The 21,813-nt window shown below is 46.1% G+C and overlaps 1 protein-coding gene across 1 annotated transcript in view; it reads right to left on the reverse strand.

Moving 5' to 3' along the window:
* Positions 1 to 1,522: 1,522 nt before the first annotated feature.
* Positions 1,523 to 21,813, reverse strand: part of LOC132592062 (uncharacterized) — a 295,543-nt gene continuing 275,252 nt past the window's right edge. Inside the window, 7 exon segments of the mRNA XM_088668975.1 lie at positions 1,523 to 2,275; positions 2,278 to 3,281; positions 16,490 to 16,578; positions 16,580 to 17,877; positions 19,263 to 19,389; positions 19,508 to 19,590; positions 19,840 to 19,931. Of these exon segments, the coding sequence (XP_088525101.1) occupies positions 2,112 to 2,275; positions 2,278 to 3,281; positions 16,490 to 16,578; positions 16,580 to 17,877; positions 19,263 to 19,389; positions 19,508 to 19,590; positions 19,840 to 19,931 (2,857 nt within the window). The 3' untranslated portion in view covers positions 1,523 to 2,111.

A 21,813-nucleotide genomic window follows, 5' to 3' on the forward strand; every position in this document is an offset into this window, starting at 1 on the left:
TGGTATTTTGCGGAACTTGCTCCACCACGTCATGTTCCTACCAAGTGGGAAGTGAGCCATGCCTTTCCAAAGGGAGGCAAAGGTCACAGACAGGACATGAGAAAGCCAATGGGGAGAGTGAGGGCGTGAGGTGCAGACGGCTACTGCGGCTTGCCTGGGAGCGGAGGTGTGCCTCACGCTGGCCGTCGAATCCCTACACTGTTCTTAACCTGAGGTACCACTTTAGCTAACGGGGCCTCTCGCTGCTTCTGCGCCGCCGGCGAACGAGTTCTGTTCTCATCCTATTTTCTCCCAGTCCCTTACCTGCAAAGACCCGCTCTGAGGGTACCAGGGACATTGCACATCAATTTATCTCAATAGTGCAGTAAGTGCCTTGAGAGAACAGGGATGCCTTGCTTTTAAAAGCAGGCTCTGGAGATCCTGATGATGTTTCAATTGCTGGACAGACAGAGAACCCCCCCCCCCATACCCTCGGCCTTCCTTCCTATACTTACTGGGATCTGTAGTGGATGCGAGGACCCGTCTGTAGCTCTTGCCGAGCGAAGTAAGTAAACTGGCCCCCGACCTTGTTAGAACCTTCTGAGGCCCTTTCAAGGTCCCTGTTTGGGCGCCAGGTGAAGTGAACACACGAGTCAGAGGGTTGATGCGAGTGAGCTGTGCCCGTAGCAAGACGATTGGCAAGCTCAGCAGAGCCCTTTTTATTAGCACAAATGCACCAGTGTAGGAGCAGTCTGACCTTTAGGTCCTTTACATCATGAGCTGACACATATGTTTCCCCTGGTATTTTGCGGAACTTGCTCCACCACGTCATGTTCCTACCAAGTGGGAAGTGAGCCATGCCTTTCAAAAGGAGGCAAAGGTCACAGACAGGGCATGAGAAAGCCAAAGGGGAGAGTGAGGGTGTGAGGTGCAGACGGCTACTGCGGCTTGCCTGGGGGCGGAGGTGTGCCTCACGCTGGCCGTCGAATCCCTACACTGTTCTTAACCTGAGGTAACACTTTAGCTAACGGGGCCTCTTGCTGCTGCTGCGACGCCGGCGAAGGAGTTCTGTTCTCATCCTGAGGAAAAGTTCTTAAACCAAGGTATTACTTCCGGGTTAGTGGAGTCTGTAACCTGAAGTGTCTGGAGCCCGAGGTACCACTGTATTCTAAAAGACCACAATACAGTTTCCCATGAGAACAGGACAATTCAGAGAACGGCAAAACGTTTTGCAGAGATTTGTCTGGCAGGGGAAGAAACCAAGAATAAAATATAAAATTCTAGTGGATAGAAAGGAAAGAGGTGGATTCTCCATGCCGGACTTGAGGATATATTATGAGGCGTCCTGTCTCTGTTGGTTAAAAGAATGGATAACATTGGGAAATACAGACTTATTAGATTACTTCCCGGTTAGTGGAGTCTGTAAACTGAAGTGTCTAGAACCCGAGGTACCACTGCATTCTAAAAGACCACAATACATTTTCCCATGAGTGCTGGGTGAATTCCTGCAACACTCTAAACAATTTAACAACAACAACCACCACCACCTTTTATTTCTATCCCACCATCCCCAGCTGAAGCCAGGCTCAGGGCACCTAACATCAAATATATAACATAAAATAAAACAAAAATTAAATTACCTCCTAAAAACAGGTCAGAATCAAATGAAAGTCTAATTAGATGGCTTTCCGCAGGGTTAGGGTTGGGAACAGTAAGTCATCATCAATAAATATTGTATGCAATAAACATTGGCCATGTGTTATTAAAGGAATATGGATTGTGTTCGCCCACCTTCTTGATTTTCCCTGGTAAAGAAAATTTTAGATACTTAAATCATGGTGCCCAGAACTGAACACAATATTCTAGCTGGGGCCTGACCGAGGCAGAATAAAGTGGTACTATTCCTGCCCTTAATCACATAATGCATGCACGTGGTTGGAATTGCAATGCCTATCAACTGGGTAGGTGGCCCCATCAAATATTTTATGTGGGGGCAAAGACCCCTCAGCCACTAAGAGTTGGCTCCCTATTCCCTACAGCCACAGGTCTCAAGACAGGTACAACATAAAAACACAAAATACACATCTGTAACCCACCTCCCAACCACATTTTAAAACAACATTAGATGTCAGTCAGTCAAAGGCCTGGGTAAAGAGGTGCGTTCTCCCCCTGGCACTTAAAGCTGTACAACGAAGGGTTTTTCCACCCTTTGAATGGAATCTTTCATGGCAACTGAGAGAGGCATTTATTCTGAGGCTCTTTCCACATTTCACACACTGATAGGGTTTCTCCTTTTATGAATTCTTTGATGGGAAGTAAGATCAGAGCTGTTTCTGAAGCTCTTTCCACATTCCACACACTGATAGGGTTTCTCCCCTGTATGAATTCTTTTATGGGAAGAGAGATAGGAGCTTGTACTGAAGCTCTTTCCACATTCCATGCACTGATAGGGTTTCTCCCCTGTATGAATTCTTTGATGGGAAGTGAGATTTTGGCTGTTACTGAAGCTCTTTCCACATTCCACACACTGATAGGGTTTCTCCCCTGTATGAATTCTCTGGTGCTTAGTGAGATCGGACCTTGTACTGAAGCTCTTTCCACATTCCACGCACTGATAGGGTTTCTCCCCTGTATGAATTCTTTGATGGGAAGTGAGATGGGAGCTCTTAATGAAGCTCTTTCCACATTCCAAACACTGATAGGGTTTCTCCCCTGTATGAATTCTTTGATGGGAAGTGAGACTGTGGCTCTGACTGAAGCTCCTTCCACATTCAAAGCACTGATATGGTTTCTTTCCTGTATGAATTCTCTTATGCTTAGTGAGAGAGGAGCTCTGACTGAAGCTCTTTCCACATTCCACACACTGGTAGGGTTTCTCCCCTGTATGTATTCTCTGATGGGAAGTGAGAGCGGAGCTATAAGTGAAGCTCTTTCCGCATTCCATGCACTGATAGGGTTTCTCCCCTGTATGAATTCTTTGATGGGAAGTGAGACTGTGGCTGTGACTGAAGCTCTTTCCACATTCCACGCACTGATAGGGTTTCTCCCCTGTATGAATTCTTTGATGGCAAGTGAGACTGTGGCTGTGACTGAAGCTCTTTTCACATTCCACACACTGATAGGGTTTCTCCCCTGTATGAATTCTCTGATGGGAAGTGAGATGGTGGCTGTGATTGAAGCTCTTTCCACATTCCATGCACTGATAAAGTTTCTTTCCAATGAGATTTTGCTGATGGGAAGTGGAATGGGAGCTCTGACTACAGCTTTCTCCACTCTCCAAATTTTTATGTGGCTTCTCCTTTCTGCGGATTTTATCGTGGTCACCTTTGTTCTTGATTTCTAATTCATCACAATCTGCAATAGAGAAAAAAGTGATTGGGGCCTCAGGAACAAATGGAGAAGAACTGAAGGGAGTTGGGGTTGTGTTCATTACTTGTGGTGGTTGTTTTTTTGGTTTTTTTGCCATTAGCCAACATATATATTATTAGATTCTGATGAATCTAATAATAACTACCAGACTTTTAGGAGACATCTGAAGGCAACCCTGTTCAGGGAAGTGTTTAATGTTTAATAGATGTTTTTATCTTAATGTTTTGCTGGAAGCCACCCAGAGTGGCTGGGGAAACCCAGCCAGAAGGGCAAGGTATAAATATTATTATTATTATTATTATTATTATTATTATTATTATTATTATTATTATAGAGTTGTTGAATGTTGCTTTGTTTGATATACAGTAGTGGTCAAAATTGTGGAAGCCTTTTGGGAAAAAGTGTATTTCAGAGGTTTGGTGGCTCATAACACCACTTCTTTTGGAGTAATATCATAAAATTATATATCAATGGAAAGATAATTTAATCAATGAAATTCAACAAAGTTTGTTCAATTTACCGTATTCTATCAAATGTTATAGCCAAATAACCAGAAAAAAGAAGCACAATATACGTAGGTTGACTTTTGTCAGTGTGTTATGTGATTGCTATCACTTTGGTTGTTTTTTGTGTTATTTCATACAGTGTGGTTGTAAAGCATAATAAAATTATAGAAATGGCACAAAGAGTTGACTGGTAACCCAGAAAGTGATGTAAAATTGTACTATTAAGAGAACAAGGCTACAGTTATGAAGAAATTAGGTAAAAGATTGGGGGAAACTTAACCAAAGCTGACATTTCTGTATTTTTGAAGAGGTATTAGGAGACTCAGTCACTACAAAATCAGACTGGTAAAGGCAGGAAAAGGTGCACAAAGGTAAGTGACGATCGAAGGATGGAGAGACTGTGCCTAGATGACAAAAGAAAACCATCTGGGTGTAGACAAGATGACATAATGAAATGTAATGTGAAGTTGAGTGCAAGGACTGGTTTAAATGTTAGAATTCTAAGGAAAAACCCATTGTTACCTCTCAAGCAAAGGTTGAAAAGATTAAACCCATGTTAACTGGACAGCGGAACAATGGGACAGTGTTATTTAGAGCGATGAGACCCAAATCTCCTTGCTTCGTAGTCATGGCATGAAATACGCGAGGAGAAGAATCGGATAAGATTTACATCCTACTTACATTACACCGACTGTGAAACACCCAGAGAGTGTGATGATCTGGGGTTGTATGGCAGCAAAAGGTGTGGGCAGAAATTGTGTCATTAGTGAGAATGTAAATGCCCCAAAATACATAAATGAAATACTTCAGCCCAAACTGAAGTGTTCTGCAGGTGATCTTTTCCCAGATACTGAAGCATGTATCTATCTATCTATCTATCTATCTATCTATCTATCTATCTGTAGGCATTGCGTGCACAGATGAGACAGCCTTTCACCATAAACGCTGAACCGAATTTTAATAAATTTGGGCACAATGTACCTTGCCCATCAGGGAGAGATCTGGTGTAAAAATTATTTCAAAAAAACCACACCTTTCACACCTAAAAAAATAATGATTAAACACAAAAAAGTGGCGCCCAAATTAGACGTCATGACCAGAAAAACTCCAGCAGCATCCAATAGAAAGGCAGATTGCACACTATCACGAGCAGAATTTCTGAAGGGCAGCGCCAGATAATGATGTCATCAACCAAGCAACTGAAACCATTACCAGACAACCCACAGAGTCAGGCTGGGGCCAAGGAATGGAGATACAGGGCGGAGGCCTCAGGTCACATTAAAATACTAACCCAACCCAAGGCCGACAGACTAGGCCTTGCCTCCTGGCGGCTGCATTAATAAATGCCTGGCAGCATTAGGCAGTCGTTCATCATTTCCCCAAACACGCACTTGGGGGCACGGCGAGAGGTTTTTGCTTTTTAAATTAGCGGGCGTTGTGTCACATGCGGGGCTCCGGTTGCCATTTTAATTAACGGCAGTCATGCCCCTTTTAACCTAGGCTTCATACTATGACTGAATGCAAGCCTCTGCGTCTTTTTTTTTTCTATAAAAAAACTATGCACTTTCTCTCCCCAGTTTAAGTCCTCGGATATTTGCAGTGGCCAATCCCTCTCCCCCGGATTTACAATCCCCTACCTTCCCCATGCCACTTCCTGGGTTTTTTATGGAACCGAACAACTCAGGCGCTTCGGGACGCGCCTTCTGTTGTTGCTACGGGGCTGTGGGGCTTTGCTATTTGACCCCCCCCCGGGTCAGGATTTTTAAAGTAGTTCTCTGGGTCCCAGGGCGCATCATCACCCCTGATCCTTTTCTTTGCCCAAACAGACCTCTTCCCAGCTTCCTCAACACCAAATACTCCTCAATTATACCCACAATAAAAACCATAAAAATAAAAAATGTTACAAAAAACACATTAAAAATACAACATACATCCCATCCTACATTCCAAAAAATTACACTAAAAATAAAAAACCCAAAAACAACCACCCACACCAAAATCATACACTACACACCAAAATAAATGACAACCCCAACTAGAGAAACAAACCATCGCAAACAGGACAATAAAAAAAAACCAACACCACATCCTACATTCAAAACACCTACTCCAAAATTAGAAAATCCAAATGACCAAAATCAAACACAAAAACCGCAAAACACACAACACCCAAATCATACAATACCCACCAAAATAAAAGACAAGCCCAAAAATAAAATTAAACAATAATAACTTCTGCTTCTCATGTTCTTATTTCAAAAAAATAATAATCTATATACATATAAATGTTCATGATGCGTGTGCAGGGGCCAATGTATGGAGATACAGAGGGAGGGGACAACATTCCCCGGGGACAACAGAGGGCTCAGACAAAAGTAAATACTGGGAAATAGAACCCAGAAACTGACAGTTCCTTCTCCAAGGGTGGGGGCCAATGTAGGGGAGGGACAACAGAGGGAAGGGTATTCTACCGAAACAGGGATGAGCTGAGGGGGTGGATGGAGGAGGGGCAGGATACGTCATGTATCAGGACAGGGTGGGGGGAATCACAGGGATGACCCACAGCAATGCGTGGCCGGGCCAACTAGAGTGTGTGTGAGTGTGTGGATTCAACAGGATTCAGCTCCATGTCATGTTGCTGCTGTGTGCAAAAGGTGCTTTCAAGATAATCATATTCCACTGCTGGAATGGCCTCAGAATAGCCCAAACTTTAACCCAATCAGAAATCTATGGAGCCGACTAAAGAAACTTGTTAGTCAGAAGCAACCCAGCAATAAAGCCCAATTAACAGAGGCAATAATTCAATCGTGGTTTCACATTATTACAGCTGAAGAACTAAAAACTTGGTTCACTTCACGGGAAGGCGTTGTAAGGCCGTAATTAAAGCTAAAGGTCACCAATGGTTCCCAAAGGTTTCACGTTTCTTCTTTATGAATGCTGTTCTAATAAATACTCCTTCATGAAAGTTATTGCATTACATTCTTCATTAAATTATCTTTCCATTGATACATAATTTTATGGTATTACTCCATACAAAAGTGCTGTTATGAGCCATCAAACCTCAGAAATACACTTTTCACAAAAGGTTTCCACAATTTTGTCCACTAGGATAAGTTGTTCATTTTAAAGTTAATGTTCTTTTTATATGGGGATCAGATTATTATTATGTTTCATGTTTATACAGTAGTACCTCGACTTACGAATGACGCAACTTACGAATGTTTCAACTTACGAACGGAGCTCCATCCGCCATTTTGGATTGGGTCTAGATAGGATTTTTTCGACTTACGAATTTTTAGATAGGATTTTTTTCGACATGGATTTTTTCCCCCAATGCATTCCTATGGGTTTTGACTTCCGAATATTGTCGACTTATGAATGTACGTTCGGAACGCATTAAATTCGTAAGTCGAGGTACCACAGTATATGTGTTGGAAGCCACCCAGAGTGGCTGGGGCAACCCAGCCAGATGGGCAGGGTATAAATAAAAATTATTATAATTACTACAGTGGTACCTCGATTTAAGAACAGTCCTGTTCCGGAAAAGATTAAGTTGGTAAACCGAGGTACCACTGTATTACTATCATCATCATCATCATCATCATCATCACTGCTACTACTACCTGAGATTCAATAAGCCTAGCTCTTCCCTGGGATGAATTTTGTTTGGCCCAGTCATGGCATCCCCTCCATCTCCAATGTCACTCATCTCTTTGGTCAACCCAAGACTGACAGGAGCAAAAACAGAAAACCTGAAGTTACACATCTTGTCTTTCCTAACAATTCTGAAGCTGACATTGAAGCTGGCCTGGGCAGTTCAGAGCAGCCCAATCGTGGCAGAAAAAGGAACAATTTGAGGAAGATTGTTCAAATAAAAAACTAATTTGCTGTTTATTGTGGGGGTGTTAGGTTCCCAAGAGCTGTAGGGGTCGCTGTTGAGCTCTGTGAAAATATATGAGGCTTGTCACATAGAGGTATTTTTTGAATTTCCAGGCAGATATTATGATCCCACAGGGAGCCTTACCAAGAGAGGCCACGATCCCACGATTCTCCTCCATGACGTCCTTATGCAGAGCTCTCTGGTCAGGATCCAGCAACGCCCACTCCTCGTTCGTGAAATGAACAGCGACGTCTTCAAAGCACATTGGACCCTAAAAGAAAAAGGGAAATGTCCTCCTCTGAAACAGCAGAAATATGATCTGCTACACAATGCTCTGTTGTTTCCTTCCTGTAAATTGTTGTTTTGTTTCAATAGGATTGCTTATGGATGCTTATTTAAATGCTTTAATGGAATTATTTTATTCTGCGTTTTAATTATGGGTGTTCGTCTTTGTGCAAATAGTTGGTACTCCTCCTTGTGGTTTTTAATTCATTCTGCCTACACAAGCATTCCGGTTTCCCTGATGGAAGGATCCTTTTTTCCTCTCCTCGTTTCCTGTTCTGGGGAGTTCCCTCCCAATGCTGTAGAGCAGGGATCCCCAAACTAAGGCCTGGGGGCCAGATGCGGCCCAATCACCTTCTAAATCCGGCCCACAGACGGTCTGGGAATCAGCATGTTTTTACATGAGTAGAATGTGTCCTTTTATTTTAAATGCATCTCTGGGTTATTTGTGGGACATAGGAATTCATTCATATTTCCCCCCCCAAAATATAGTCCGGCACCCCACAAGGTCTGAGGGACAGTGGACCGGCAACACGTCGACCAATTCCAACTGGTGAAATATATATCTGTTTTTATCTTTATAAACCATAACGACATGTGAGACTGTGATCCAAGGTAATCATACTGTTTCGGTTTGGTCTTCTTCAGCTTTTTAACTACAAAAAATAAATCAAATAAATAAATAAATAAATATCATTAATTATGTCATACATTTTATTAAGGCTAATGGCCAGCACAAACACTAAGGTATGTTTTATTTTTGTATTTTTCTGTATTTTTTTAATGGTAAGATATTATGGACTGTATAGACTCGTGTTCATGCTGGCCATTGGCCTAGTTTTGATCCTGGATACACCCCTGAATGGGGGGCAGACCCCATTTTGCAGCAGATGGGGCTGGTTAGGTGAATCCAGGGGACTATTTGTTCTCATTTGTCCACTGCTTAGAAAGCAATTTTAACATTCAGTGCTCAATCTAGAAATAAAACAAGCCTATTTTGGATGACCATCTGTCTTGGATGATCTTCTGACTCTGAGAGACAAACAGGGAGGGTGGCTTCTGGCAGAAGGAGAGGGAGCCATCGGTGGCTCCTCCTTCTCCTGACTCACCTCTGCCTCTCCACCTCCCTCCTCCCTCTCACCTCCTTCCTCTTCTGCCTCTGATTCTGGACTGCATTCTGCCACAGAGTCTCCCAGCTCACTAAGCCCTGTTACGCCTTCAGATTCTGACACCTCCTCTTCCCTGGCTTCCCCCTCTTCCCCCTCTGACCGCCCATCCTTCTTCTACCTCCACTTCTTGGGCTCTGAGCCATCTTCCCTTCCTGGTTCCCCAGCTGCATCCTCCCACCATTCCTCTGTGCCCAACCAGTCCATGACATTGCTCCACCCCTCAGCCGCTGTCTCCACAAGGCAGCTTCCCCTGACCTGATCTGGTTCCACAGCCGCTGCTTCCCTTCTGCCCCCATGAAAAGACGGATCAGGAGGTCTTGCCGGCATCACTCTGTCACCTGGAAGAGAGAAAAGGAAAGCAGGATGCCAGGAGTCCCTGCTTCTCTCACAGGTGAAAGAGGGCATCTCTAACTACAAATGGGCCTTTGAGAAAGACTTACCTGCTGAGTGCAGTTGGAGGTTTGTGCCCATTTCATGTTAGTTGTTCAAAAATGCATCTCCCCTCCTCTGAACCCTTGTTCCCAACTCCCCCTGCCCCGGAGGGAAACCACCTTCCTCCTTACCCAGTGGCCTCTCTATGGTGTCCAACGGAGGCCTCTCTGCCTCACAGGAATCCAGGTCTATTTCTGCAAAATGATCCATTTCCTGAAAAAAAACAACAAGGATTCAAAACAGAGAAGGAATGGTGAGAAATGTTAGAAAGAGAATGACAAAGACAAAAAACATTAAGGGTGTTAGAGCTCATTCCATGGATGCCTTCCCAGAAAGCAAATGGGCCTTCAGTAGACCATTATGGGATGTTCTCCATCCTGTTTGGAGCCCCTTGGGAGTATCCCGAGGAAAGTCTCTCTCACCTCCTTTCTCTCCTCTGCCTGACTCAGGAGGAAACCTTCGGCCAGGGCCACCGCCTGGGAACTGGTCTCCGCTCCGCATTCCCTCACCCAGCTCTCCATCTCCGGGGGAAGGACAGCCAGGAACTGCTCCAAGATCACCAGGTCCAGCATCTCAGCTTTCGTGTGCCTTTCTGGCTTCAGCCACTGGTGGCAAAGGTGGTAGAGTCGGCTGCAAACCTCTCGGGGTCCTTTGGCCTCCTGGCAGCAGAACTGCCTTAACTGCTGGCTCTGCACCTCTGAGCGGAGGGTGTCCTCCTCACCCAGGATCTTCTGCACTGGGTTTTCCCAGAATCCCCCACTGCTCCCAGTTTGGATGGCATGGCCTCTTCCTGCTCCAGGGCCAGTTGAGTCTTGCTCATCCATCTGTGCTCTCAGGAAGCCTCTAAGAGATCGGAAGGAACCCTTTGGTCTTCTGCCAAGTTCTGTCCGTCTTAACGAGAAGCTCTAGCAAATCCTACAAAGCAAATACATTGTTCTGTTACAGAATTTGTAGGAGGAGTGGTGGTGGTTCCCTGAGCAAGCATGGATGAGTCTTGTTGGGAACCTGGGCTGGACTGCAGCACATCCCAGACCAGGAGCTATCTTTCTGAAAAGACAGAGGAGGAAGAGCAGAAGAAATAAGTCTCTAGCCTTCTAGCAATGCAAAATGGCTTATCTTCTGAGTTAGCCAATAAAACTCAGAGAGAAGAGGAGTTAGGAGTCCATTAAGTTTATTGCAAAGTCATTAAGGTTACAGTCGAATCTTTTCGCAAAACTGCAACCCCGCCCAAAGGTCGGGCAGAGGGGTATTTATAACATTTCAGAAAAAGGATTTCAATTTAACCAATCACATAAATCATTACATCATTTTATATTTAATATTCATCATTACCTCATTTCATATTTAATACGCATGCGCAATAAGCACTGCTAACTAAACTTTGATTCTTACCGTGATCTGTTACATATTGTTAGTTTGCATGTATGGGAACCTGTGTTACGTGTGGATGTAACAATTTATGTTCTAGTTTATGAATTGCTTCTTTGTGATTGACCTATTAGCTGACCTTCTATCCCAGTAGGAACGGCTTCTTGCTGAATCATCAGTTTCTTTAAAGCAACAGGTTACCATAATCCTATATAATAATATGCGAGTGTCTCTGTGTCCAGTCCCTGTGTCCGCGCTACTGCGCATGTGCCCCACGGACACAGGGATTGGACACAGAGACACTTCGGAGAGGGGAGCTTGGCGCCCGCTCGGCCTGGCAGGGAGACGAGCCAGTCTGAGGCGGCGAGGCGGGCACGAGTACCGCCCCCCTCCGGCCGGCCACTCCCCTTCAATCCCCTCACAACCATAGCGGCTGCCTTGAGCTCCGGGCTCCCTCCTCCTCCTTCTGCAGCAGCAGCAGCAGCAGCAGCAGCAGCAGAAGCAGCAGGAGCGCGACACCTCTGGCCGGGACAATGGCGGGACCCCCTCCTCCCACCTCCCGGCAGCTCCGGCCACCCCTCATGGATCCTCACGGGCACGCCTCGCCCTCACGTGCCGGAGGCTATGGCGATGCCCCGCTCCTCTCCACTGACCTCCCTGGTGGCCCCCTTGGCTCGATGCCCGCCGCCTTGGCCCGGGCCGGCCTCCTCAGCCCGCTGCCTCCTCAGCCGCCTCCCCTATGGGGAGTAGGCTCACCGGCCCCGGGATCCACCCACCACCTCCACCTTTCCGCCCCTTGGTTGCCTGAGCCCCGACACCTCTCCTTCTCCCAGCGGCACCCATGGTGGCAGGCAACCAAGGGGCGGAAAGGAGGTGACGGTGGGTGGATCCCGGGGCCGGCGAGCCTCCTCCCCGTAGGCCAGGCCAGGCCAGGCCTGGCTGAGGAGGCGCCGCCGCAGCTCCGGCTTCTGCCGAGACACGCGCTCTAGCACCCATTATTTTAACGGGCTTCTATATACTAGTTCACTAATATAAGCATATCCCAGGATTTATAGGGATTTACATTATCACCTTAATTGGGGCCCTTTGGGGCCCTGCTACATGGGCCCCTGCTACAGAGGCAACTGAAGGGATTTCTGTGAGATTAATCAACGTGGTTTCTGCTGCCTTCCAATCAATGCATGAAGTCAGAACCGAATGATAAGGGAATCATTTCTATCTTGTGAAAAAGGGATGCTTGGCTCTAGTGGGGGTCCTCACCCGGGGGTCCTCAGGAGATGCTCCCCACCCCACCCTGCTTCTGTCTCCTTTTCTTGCACTTAGAGTCTCTGCCGCTCTCAAGACAGACTCCTGGGGTGGGGTCCCTGTTTCTTTGCTCTGAGGGCCAGGTATATATCCGGCCAACTCCCTAAGGGCCAAGTGGATGGGGACAAAGAAATCTCCCTTGAAATTTAGGTGGGTATTTTAGTATTATTATTCTGTTAGATATCTTAACACACACACAGCCATGGATGCCAAGGTCCCTGGAGGCTCAGTGAGTAGCAGCGCCCATTTCCGGCTCAGCTGGTTTCCCAGCAACAATCCCTTTGGGACAGAGAGGATGTGGTCCTGGGATGCCATGCTCTGGGTGCGAGGGGATTGCTGCAGTGGCCTCCGTGTGGAGCTGCCCTTGGAGACGGCTGGGAAACTGGTTTGCAATGCAGCAGCCAGACTATGGGTTGGGATCCCTCTCCTTATTCCTGGCCTTTCTCCCCCACCTTAACGTCCTTCCTCCTTCTAGTGGGTATTTTAATGGAGGGGGGGCGCTAGTCCCCTTCCTCGTCCAGCTTTGGAAAACCCTTTGCACACGTCACACAGAATTAAAGTCCTAGGGACTCCTTTGTTTGAAGAAGGGAGATTTGGGGGGAGTCAGTTTGGGATCCTCTGATCTCCAGGAAGGAGAGCCTTGCAGACCTCGCCCCCCCTCCCTGGCAGGACCCTCTCCTCCCTGACTTGGCTTTGTCCCCCCCCCCCCAGGCACCCTTCCCTGCTGCAGCCCTGGGACCCCCACCGTCTCCCCACTGCACCCTCGGCGGGGGGGGGGGGATAGAGAGAGGAGACTCACCCGATCATCCCAGGAGTGAAGGGACAGCGATGCAGCCCTTGCAGGAGAGACACCAAAGCAGGAAAGGACGACTGGGGAGGGAGGGAGGGAAGCCTTGCGAAGCAGAGTCCATCCAGCTCAACCATCTCTCGCTTGGCAGAACCTCGGCATTTTTTTAAATGGATTTAGGGGGGCTACGCCAATGCCCAGATATCCTTTTGGGGGTGAGACTCTTGGTTGGACTCTGAGCATCTCCCTCCCTTGGGCAGAAACCAGAGGAACAGCTTGCAGGGAAACGGGCTTTGCAGCAGGAGGCAAGGAACCTCCTCCTTGAATTCAGGAGTGGAGAGATAAAGGGGATCCCAGGGTCATCTAGTCCAACCCCCTGCAATGCAGGAATCTCAGCTCAAGCATCCATGGCAGATGGCCGTCCGATCTCTGCTTAGAAACCTCCAAGGAAGGAGAGTCCACCACCTCCCAAGGGAGACCTTTCCCCTGCCAAACTGCTCTTAGGAGACTGCTTGCACAGGAAACCTCCTCCTTTGAGGCTAGAGGGGCCCCCATGGAGGAGTCTCCGGCATTGACTAGCCTTATCTGGCTGCCACAAGGCAGCTGCCAGAACATTTGCTTAACAAAGTCGGGAGCCTATGTCCTGATAAGCACACAACACATGTAAACGGTTGAAGGTCTTAGAGGAGTGTGCCATTGGCAAAATTTGCTTACAGCTGTCATTGGCATTCACCAGAAAAGATTTCATTTCTAGCATCAGGGATAACAATTAGCCATGTTACCACTACTTGCAAAGATTTAGTAAAATCAAGAAAGCACTAAGAGGCGCTTTGTCTGATAGTGGCAGAGTTTTTGATGGATGTTTTCAGATTCAGGGACTTTTTAAAGCCGTCCACATGAGTGCTGGACAAGCCAAATTCATTCGCAGCTTCCTTTACCTCTCTGACAACAGTGTGTATCTGATGAAATGTGCATGCACACGAAAGCTCATACCAAAATAAAAACTTAGTTGGTCTTTAAGGTGCTACTGAATAATATTTTTTATTTTCTCTCTGACAACAGAAAAAGGTAGAGGGTCACAACGGCTAATTTCACTTCTCTGGCCATCTGGTGTGAGTGTGACCGGACCACCTATAGCCAGGTGTGCAAGATCTTCTCCACTTAGGTGAGAAGAAACTTCTGCCTCCTTAACCATTTGCTGAATGGTCGAGAGGGTCACCTTCTGAGGCTGAACAGACTCCGGAGGAGCTTCTGTGTCTACCAAAGCAGGCTGACCTGAAGCTTTGAAAGAGGTATTACAGAAAAGGTTGATTTGGGGCAAGGAAGAGGTTGCGGAGAACCCTGAGAAGCCTCTGCAGCTGGCCTCTCAAACACTGGTTTCTCAGCAGCCAGTTCCATCAGCGGTATCACCGAGAAACCTGGCAGGGCAGGTGGAGCAGATAAGAGGGTTAACAAGTGAAAGTACAGGCTGAACTTCTGCAGGGGTGAAACGTGGAGCCGAGTCTCTGCAGAAATGCCCTGCCTGGAGAACCTGCACAGCAGCTCTAGGCACTGCGTGACGTGTCTGTCCTATTTTCTCCCAGTCCCTTACCTGCAAAGACCCGCTCTGAGGGTACCAGGGACATTGTGCATCATTTTCTCTCAATAGAGCAGTAAGTGCCTTGAGAGAACAGGGATGCCTTGCTTTTAAAAGCAGGCTCTGGAGATCCTGATGATGTTTCAATTGCTGGACAGACAGGGAAACCCCCCCCCATACCCTCGGCCTTCCTTCCTATACTTACCGGGATCCGTAGTGGATGCGAGGACCCGTCTGTAGCTCTTGCCGAGCGAAGTAAGTAAACTGGCCCCCGACCTTGTTAGAACCTTCTGAGGCCCTTTCAAGGTCCCTGTTTGGGTGCCAGGTGAAGTGAACACACGAGTCAGAGGGTTGATGCGAGTGAGCTGTGCCCGTAGCAAGACGATTGGCAAGCTCAGCAGAGCCCTTTTTATTAGCACAAATGCACCCGTGTAGGAGCAGTCTGACCTTTAGGTCCTTTACATCATGAGCTGGCACATAGCTTTCCCCTGGTATTTTGCAGAACTTGCTCCACCACGTCATGTTCCTACCAAGTGGGAAGTGAGCCATGCCTTTCCAAAGGGAGGCAAAGGTCACAGACAGGACATGAGAAAGCCAATGGGGAGAGTGAGGGTGTGAGGTGCAGACGGCTACTGCGGCTTGCCTGGGAGCGGAGGTGTGCCTCACGCTGGCCGTCGAATCCCTACACTGTTCTTAACCTGAGGTACCACTTTAGCTAACGGGGCCTCTCGCTGCTTCTGCGCCGCCGGCGAACGAGTTCTGTTCTCATCCTGAGGTAAGGTTCTTAAACCAAGGTATTACTTCCGGGTTAGTGGAGTCTGTAACTTGAAGTGTCCGGAACCTGAGGTGTCTGTAACCCGAGGTACCACTGTATTCTAAAAGACCACAATACATTTTCCCATGAGTGCTGGGTGGATCCTGCAACACTTTAAACAATTTAACAACAACAACAAACTTTTATTTCTCAACAACAAGAACAACAAACTTTTATTTCTCAACAACAACAACAACAACAAACTTTTATTTCTATCCCGCCATCCCCGGCCAAAGCCAGGCTCAGGGCGGCTAAAATCAAATATATAACATAAAATCAAACAATAATCAAATTACTTTCTAAAATCAGGTCAGAATCAAATTAAACTCTAATTAATGACTTTCCGCAGGGTTAGGGTTGGGAACAGTAAGTCATCATCAATAAATATTGTATTCAATAAACATTGGCTGTGTGTTATAAAAGGAATATGGATTGTGTTCGCCCACCTTCTTGATTTTCCCTGGCAAAGAAAATTTAACAACAACAATCTTTATTACGGTCCATAGACCCAACAATTCATTACCAAGCGATACACAGCTAGGACACCCCGCCCTCAAACCACTCAGACATCTTACTCAAATTCGGAGTAGGAAACATTAGTTCTTGTGACCACCGATAAAAACTTTGCAAAGAAAATTTAAGATACTTAAATCATGGTGCCCAGAACTGAGCACAATATTCTAGCTGGGGCCTGACCAAGGCAGAATAAAGTGGTACTATTCCTGCCCTTAATCACATAATGCATGCACGTGATTGGAATGGCAATGCCTATCAACTGGGGCGTGGCCCCATCCAATATTTTATGTGGGGGCAAAGACCCCTCAGCCTCAAAGAGTTGGCTCTTATTCCCTACAGCCACAGGTCTCAGGACAGGTACAACATAAAAAACAAAATACACATCTTTAACCCACCTCCCAACCACATTTTAAAACAACATTAGATGTCAGTCAGTCAAAGGCCTGGCTAAAGAGGTGTGTTCTCCCCTGGCCCTTAAAGCTGTACAATGAAGGGTTTATCCACACTTTCAATGGATTCTTTCATGGTAACTGAGAGAGGCCTTTATTCTGAAGCTCTTTCCACATTCCACACACTGATAGGGTTTCTCCCTTTTTATGAATTCTTTGATGGGAAGTAAGATCAGAGCTGTTCCTGAAGCTCTTTCCACATTCCCCACATTGATAGGGTTTCTCCCCTGTATGAATTCTTTGATGGGAAGAGAGATAGGAGCTTGTACTGAAGCTCTTTCCACATTCCAAGCACTGATAGGGTTTCTCCCCTGTATGAATTCTTTGATGGGAAGTGAGACTGTGGTTGTGCCTGAAGCTCTTTCCACATTCCCTGCATTGATAGGGTTTCTCCCCTGTATGAATTATTTCATGGGAAGAGAGATAGGAGCTCGTACTGAAGCTCTTTCCACATTCCAAGCACTGATAGGGTTTCTCCCCTGTATGAATTCTTTGATGGGAAGTGAGAGAGGAGCTCTGACTAAAGCTCTTTCCACATTCCCCGCATTGATAGGGTTTCTCTCCTGTATGAATTCTTTGATGGGAAGTGAGATTGGATTTGTGACTGAAACTCTTTCCACATTCAATGCACTGATAGGGTTTCTCTGTTTTATGAATTATTTGATGGGAAGTGAGATGGCCACTCTGACTAAAGCTTTTTCCACATTCTCCGCACTGATAGGGTTTCTCCCCTGTATGAATTCTTTGATGGGAAGTGAGATGGTTCCTGTGACGGAAGCTCTTTCCACATTCCACACACTGATAGGGTTTCTCCCCTGTATGAATTCTTTGATGGATAGTGAGATGGCGACTCTGACTAAAGCTCTTCCCACATTCCGCACACTGATAAGGTTTCTCCCCTGTATGAATTCTTTGATGTTTGGTGAGATTGCAGTTCTTACTGAAGCTCTTTCCACATTCCACACACTGATAGGGTTTCTCCCCTGTATGAATTCTTTGATGGGAAGAGAGATAGGAGCTCGTACTGAAGCTCTTTCCACATTCCAAGCACTGATAGGGTTTCTCCCCTGTATGAATTCTTTGATGGGAAGTGAGAGAGGAGCTCTGACTAAAGCTCTTTCCACATTCCCCGCATTGATAGGGTTTCTCCCCTGTATGAATTCTTTGATGGGAAGAGAGATAGGAGCTCATACTGAAGCTTTTTCCACATTGCAAGCACTGATAGTGTTTCTCTCCTGTATGAATTCTCTGATGGGAACTCAGAGAGGAGTTCGTACTGAAGCTCTTTCCACATTTCACACACTGATATGCTTTCTTCCCAATGGGATTTCTTTGATGTAAAGTGGAATTTGAACTATTTCCACATTCAAGATATTGATACGGCTTCTCCATTGTGGGGATTTTATCATGGCCATCCTTGTTCTTGATTTCCAGTCCCTCACTATCTACAATGAAGAGAAATGGATTAGAGCCTCAGGCAGAAATTAATGAAGAATACTTGTTAACACTGATAATAGAGGAATATCACAAGTGGCTTAGATGGATAGTTTTACTGAAGGGTTGGGTACATTTATTAACCCGGATCAACTGACAGCCTTAGGGGAACCTGTGATTCGATAAGCCTGGCTCTTCTCTCAAATGGATTTTGTTTGGCTCCATCATGGAATCCCCTCCATTTCCAATGTCAGTGTTCTCTTTGGACAACCAAAGACTGACGGGAGGAAAATTCAAAACTGAAAACCTGACAGAAGCTACTTCAATTTCCCTAACAACTCTGAAGTTTGCAGTTAAATGGCCTGGAGAGTTCAGACCAGGCTGATCCTTGTTTAATAAGCTGCAACTGGAGGAAGAACATGTTCAGAATATTACCCTGTTTGTCCGAAAATAAGACGTAGCCATAAAATAAGCCATAGCAGGATTTTTAAGCATTCAAGGAATATAAGCCATACCCCGAAAATAAGCCATAGTGATAGGCACAGCAGCAATGCTGGCCACGGCAGGAGGAGGGGAAAAAAATAAGACATCCCCTGAAAATAAGCCATAGTGTTTGTTTGTTTTTGAGGAAAAATAAATATAAGACTGTGTCTTATTTTTGGAGAAACACGGTATCTCTGAGAGGACGTGCAGCTTTCCGCACAGCTGGTCAGAGGCCAGCAAGAATGACTCAGCTTCTCACAAAGAGCTGAATTCTGCCTGGTGATAGAAGCCTAGGAACAGCTAGCTGATTGGCTTAGAGACACATAAAGACTGAGGCCAACATGTGTTCGTTGTTTTGGGTAGAGTCTGAAGATGGTGGAGTGTGTTGGAGTTTATAGAGATAGAGAGAGAAGTATTGATCTATGTACTGTTTGTTGTTTTCTTGTAACTAATGCTGTATATAGTTACTCAGTACTAGTGGCAGTGAGTTCCTGTGTCTATGCTACTTGCCTTCATCTGCGACCAAGAAGTTTCCGCTGTGCCTGCCCTTCTCTGCTGAAGTCCAACTGGTTTAGTTGGCATTTATGCCAGGTTCAGTCTTTAACATAACATTCACAGAAAAAACAGTATTTGCTGTTCAAGGTTTGTTGTGGGAATATTGTAATCCCAGGTGTTTTAAGGGGGGCGCTGTTGAACTCTATGAAAATATATGAGGTTCATCACAAGAAGGTATTTTTTGACCAGGCTTATGGTTTACAGAAAAAAATACGATTTGCTGCTTATTGTGGGGGTGTTAGGTTCCCAGGTGTTGTAGGGGGCGCTGTTGAGCTGTGTGAAAATATATGAGATTCGTCACATAGAGGTATTTTGTTGAATTTCCAGGCCGATATGACGATCCCACAGGGAGCCTTACCAAGAGAGGCCACAATCCCACAATTCTCCTCCATGACGTCCTTATGCAGAGCTCTTTGGTCAGGATCCAGCAACGCCCACTCCTCCTCCTTGAAACAAACAGCGACATCTTCAAAGCACACTGGACCCTAAAATAAAAAGGGAAATGTCCTCCTCTGAGACCACACTGTTGTTCACAACCACTCCTTGAGCTATGACATCGTTCCACTTCTTGTCCTCTGTCCCAACAAGGCAGGTTCCCCTGACCTGATCTGGTTCCACAGCCGCTGCTTCCCTTCTGTCCCCATTCAAAGATGGATGAAGAGGTCTAGCCAGCATCACTGTGTCACCTGCAAGAGAAAAAAAAGTTGGAGGCCCAGAGTGCCGTGCATCTGGAACAACAGATGGGACTTTGAGAAGGTCTCTCCTGAGTGCATTCGGATGTTTGGGCACATTTCATATGTTAGTTGTGAGAAAAAAAATAAATCTCCTCTGGGCTCTTGGTCCCAACTATCTCTCCCCCCCCCAAACAAAAGGTGAAAACACCCTGCAGATTATTTAGAAAACCAACAGAATGGGGCCAAACAGAGAAAAACCACCTTCCTCCCTACGCAGTGGCCTCTCTCTGGTGTCCAACGGAGGCATCTCTGTCTCACAGGAATCCAGGTCCATTTCTGCAAAGAGATCCTTCTCCTGAAAGAGCAACAAGGATTCAAAACAGTGAATGAATGTGAGAAATATTAGATAGAGAATATCAAAGACACAAACAATAAGGGTGTTAGATCTCATTCCATGGATGCCTTCCCTTAAAAAGGATGGGCCATCAGCAGACCATTATGGGACGTTCTCTGTCCTGTTTGGAGCCCCTTTTGAGTATCCAGAGGAAAGTCTCTCTCACCTGCTTTCTCTCCTCTGCCTGACTCAGGAGGAAACCTTCGGCCAGGGCCACCGCCTGGGAACTGGTCTCCGCTCCGCATTCCCTCACCCAGATCTCCATCTCCGGGGGAAGGACAGCCAGGAACTGCTCCAAGATCACCAGGTCCAGCATCTCAGCTTTCGTGTGCCTTTCTGGCTTCAGCCACTGGTGGCAAAAGTGGTAGAGTCGGCTGCAAACCTCTCGGGGTCCTTTGGCCTCCTGGCAGCAGAACCGCCTCAACTTCTGGCTCTGCACCTCTGAGCGGAGGGTGTCCTCCTCACCCAGGATCTTCTGCACAGAGTTTTCCCAGAATCCCCCACTGGTCCCAGTTTGGATGTCACGGCCTCTTCCTGCTTCAGGGCCAGATGAGTCTTGCTCATCCATCTGTGCTCTCAGGAAGCCTCTAAGATATCGGAAGGAACCCTTTGGTCTTCTGCCAAGTTCTGCCTGTGCTGATGAGAGGCACTAGCAAATCCTACAAAGCAAATACATTGTTCTGCTATAAAGTTTATACACTCTCTTCTTTCTCTCTCTCCGCTGAGTACCCAAGAATCCTACAAAATCCCTTTGTCAATAAATATACTATGGAGAAAAAAACATTTTAGATTTTTTTTGGGGCAGCAATGCCAAAATTGTTCAAACCTCAAAACAACAAAAGAGGTTAAACAGGGATGTATTCTGGCCCCTCACCTGTTTAATATTCATATTAACTCTCTTATCATCCAGATAGGCAGACTCGCATCCCCCCAAACTGACGAACCAAAGGACCCCCATCTTACTCTATGCAGATAATGCGGTCATTCTGTCACAGACCCGAGTTGGCCTAAAAAGAGCATTAAACAAACTGGCACAATACTGCAAGGTGGAACAGCTTTTAGTGAACTTTCAAAAAACTAAAATAATGATATTTTCCAATAAAAGGAAAACATTTAGCTGGCAAATAGATAACCAACCTATCGAGCAGGTGACCTGTTTTAAGTATTTGGGAGTAGTCTTCCAATCCTCCAGGAGGAACACGGCGCATATTAAACATGCATCCTTGATAGCACAAAGGAGTGCTGCTGCGATTGTAAGATACCATCGCTCAACAGGGGGGAATTATATCCCAGCAGCCCTCAAGTTATTTGCGGCCAAACCACTAGCCCAACTACTGTATGGCGCCCCATTTATGATAACCTCTAAATTGGATGCGTATGAGAAAATCCAATCGGGATTCTTAAGATCTATATTCCTCACGCCCAAATGCGTTCCTAATGCAGCCTTACGATTGGAAGCTGGACTACAGGAAGTAGAGTCCAAAGTATGGCAATCAGCTCTATTGTACTGGCTAAAAGTGAATAAGACTCCAAACGGCCTTCTCCCCCTAATCTTCACTGATAGATTCCGATCTACATGGGAGCAGACCATCCAAAAGAAATGAGTCTCGTATGGACTGCCGGTGGGGTCCACTCTGTCCATGGGATGGGAAAGGGCGAAAAAGCTAATTAAGGATATTGATCGACAAAACAACTTAACCCGACTTTCCTTAATACATAGACAACTGTACGAGCATCGATTAAATTGTCTAGATAATTATTTTAAAACGTTAGAAAACCCGAGATATCGGTGGGCCTTCACTAGGGCTCACTTCAATGGTCTACCCTCGGCGCTGTTAACC

Source organism: Zootoca vivipara, chromosome 4 (assembly GCF_965207765.1).
Source record: "Zootoca vivipara chromosome 4, rZooViv2.hap1.1, whole genome shotgun sequence".
Lineage (NCBI taxonomy): Eukaryota > Metazoa > Chordata > Lepidosauria > Squamata > Lacertidae > Zootoca > Zootoca vivipara.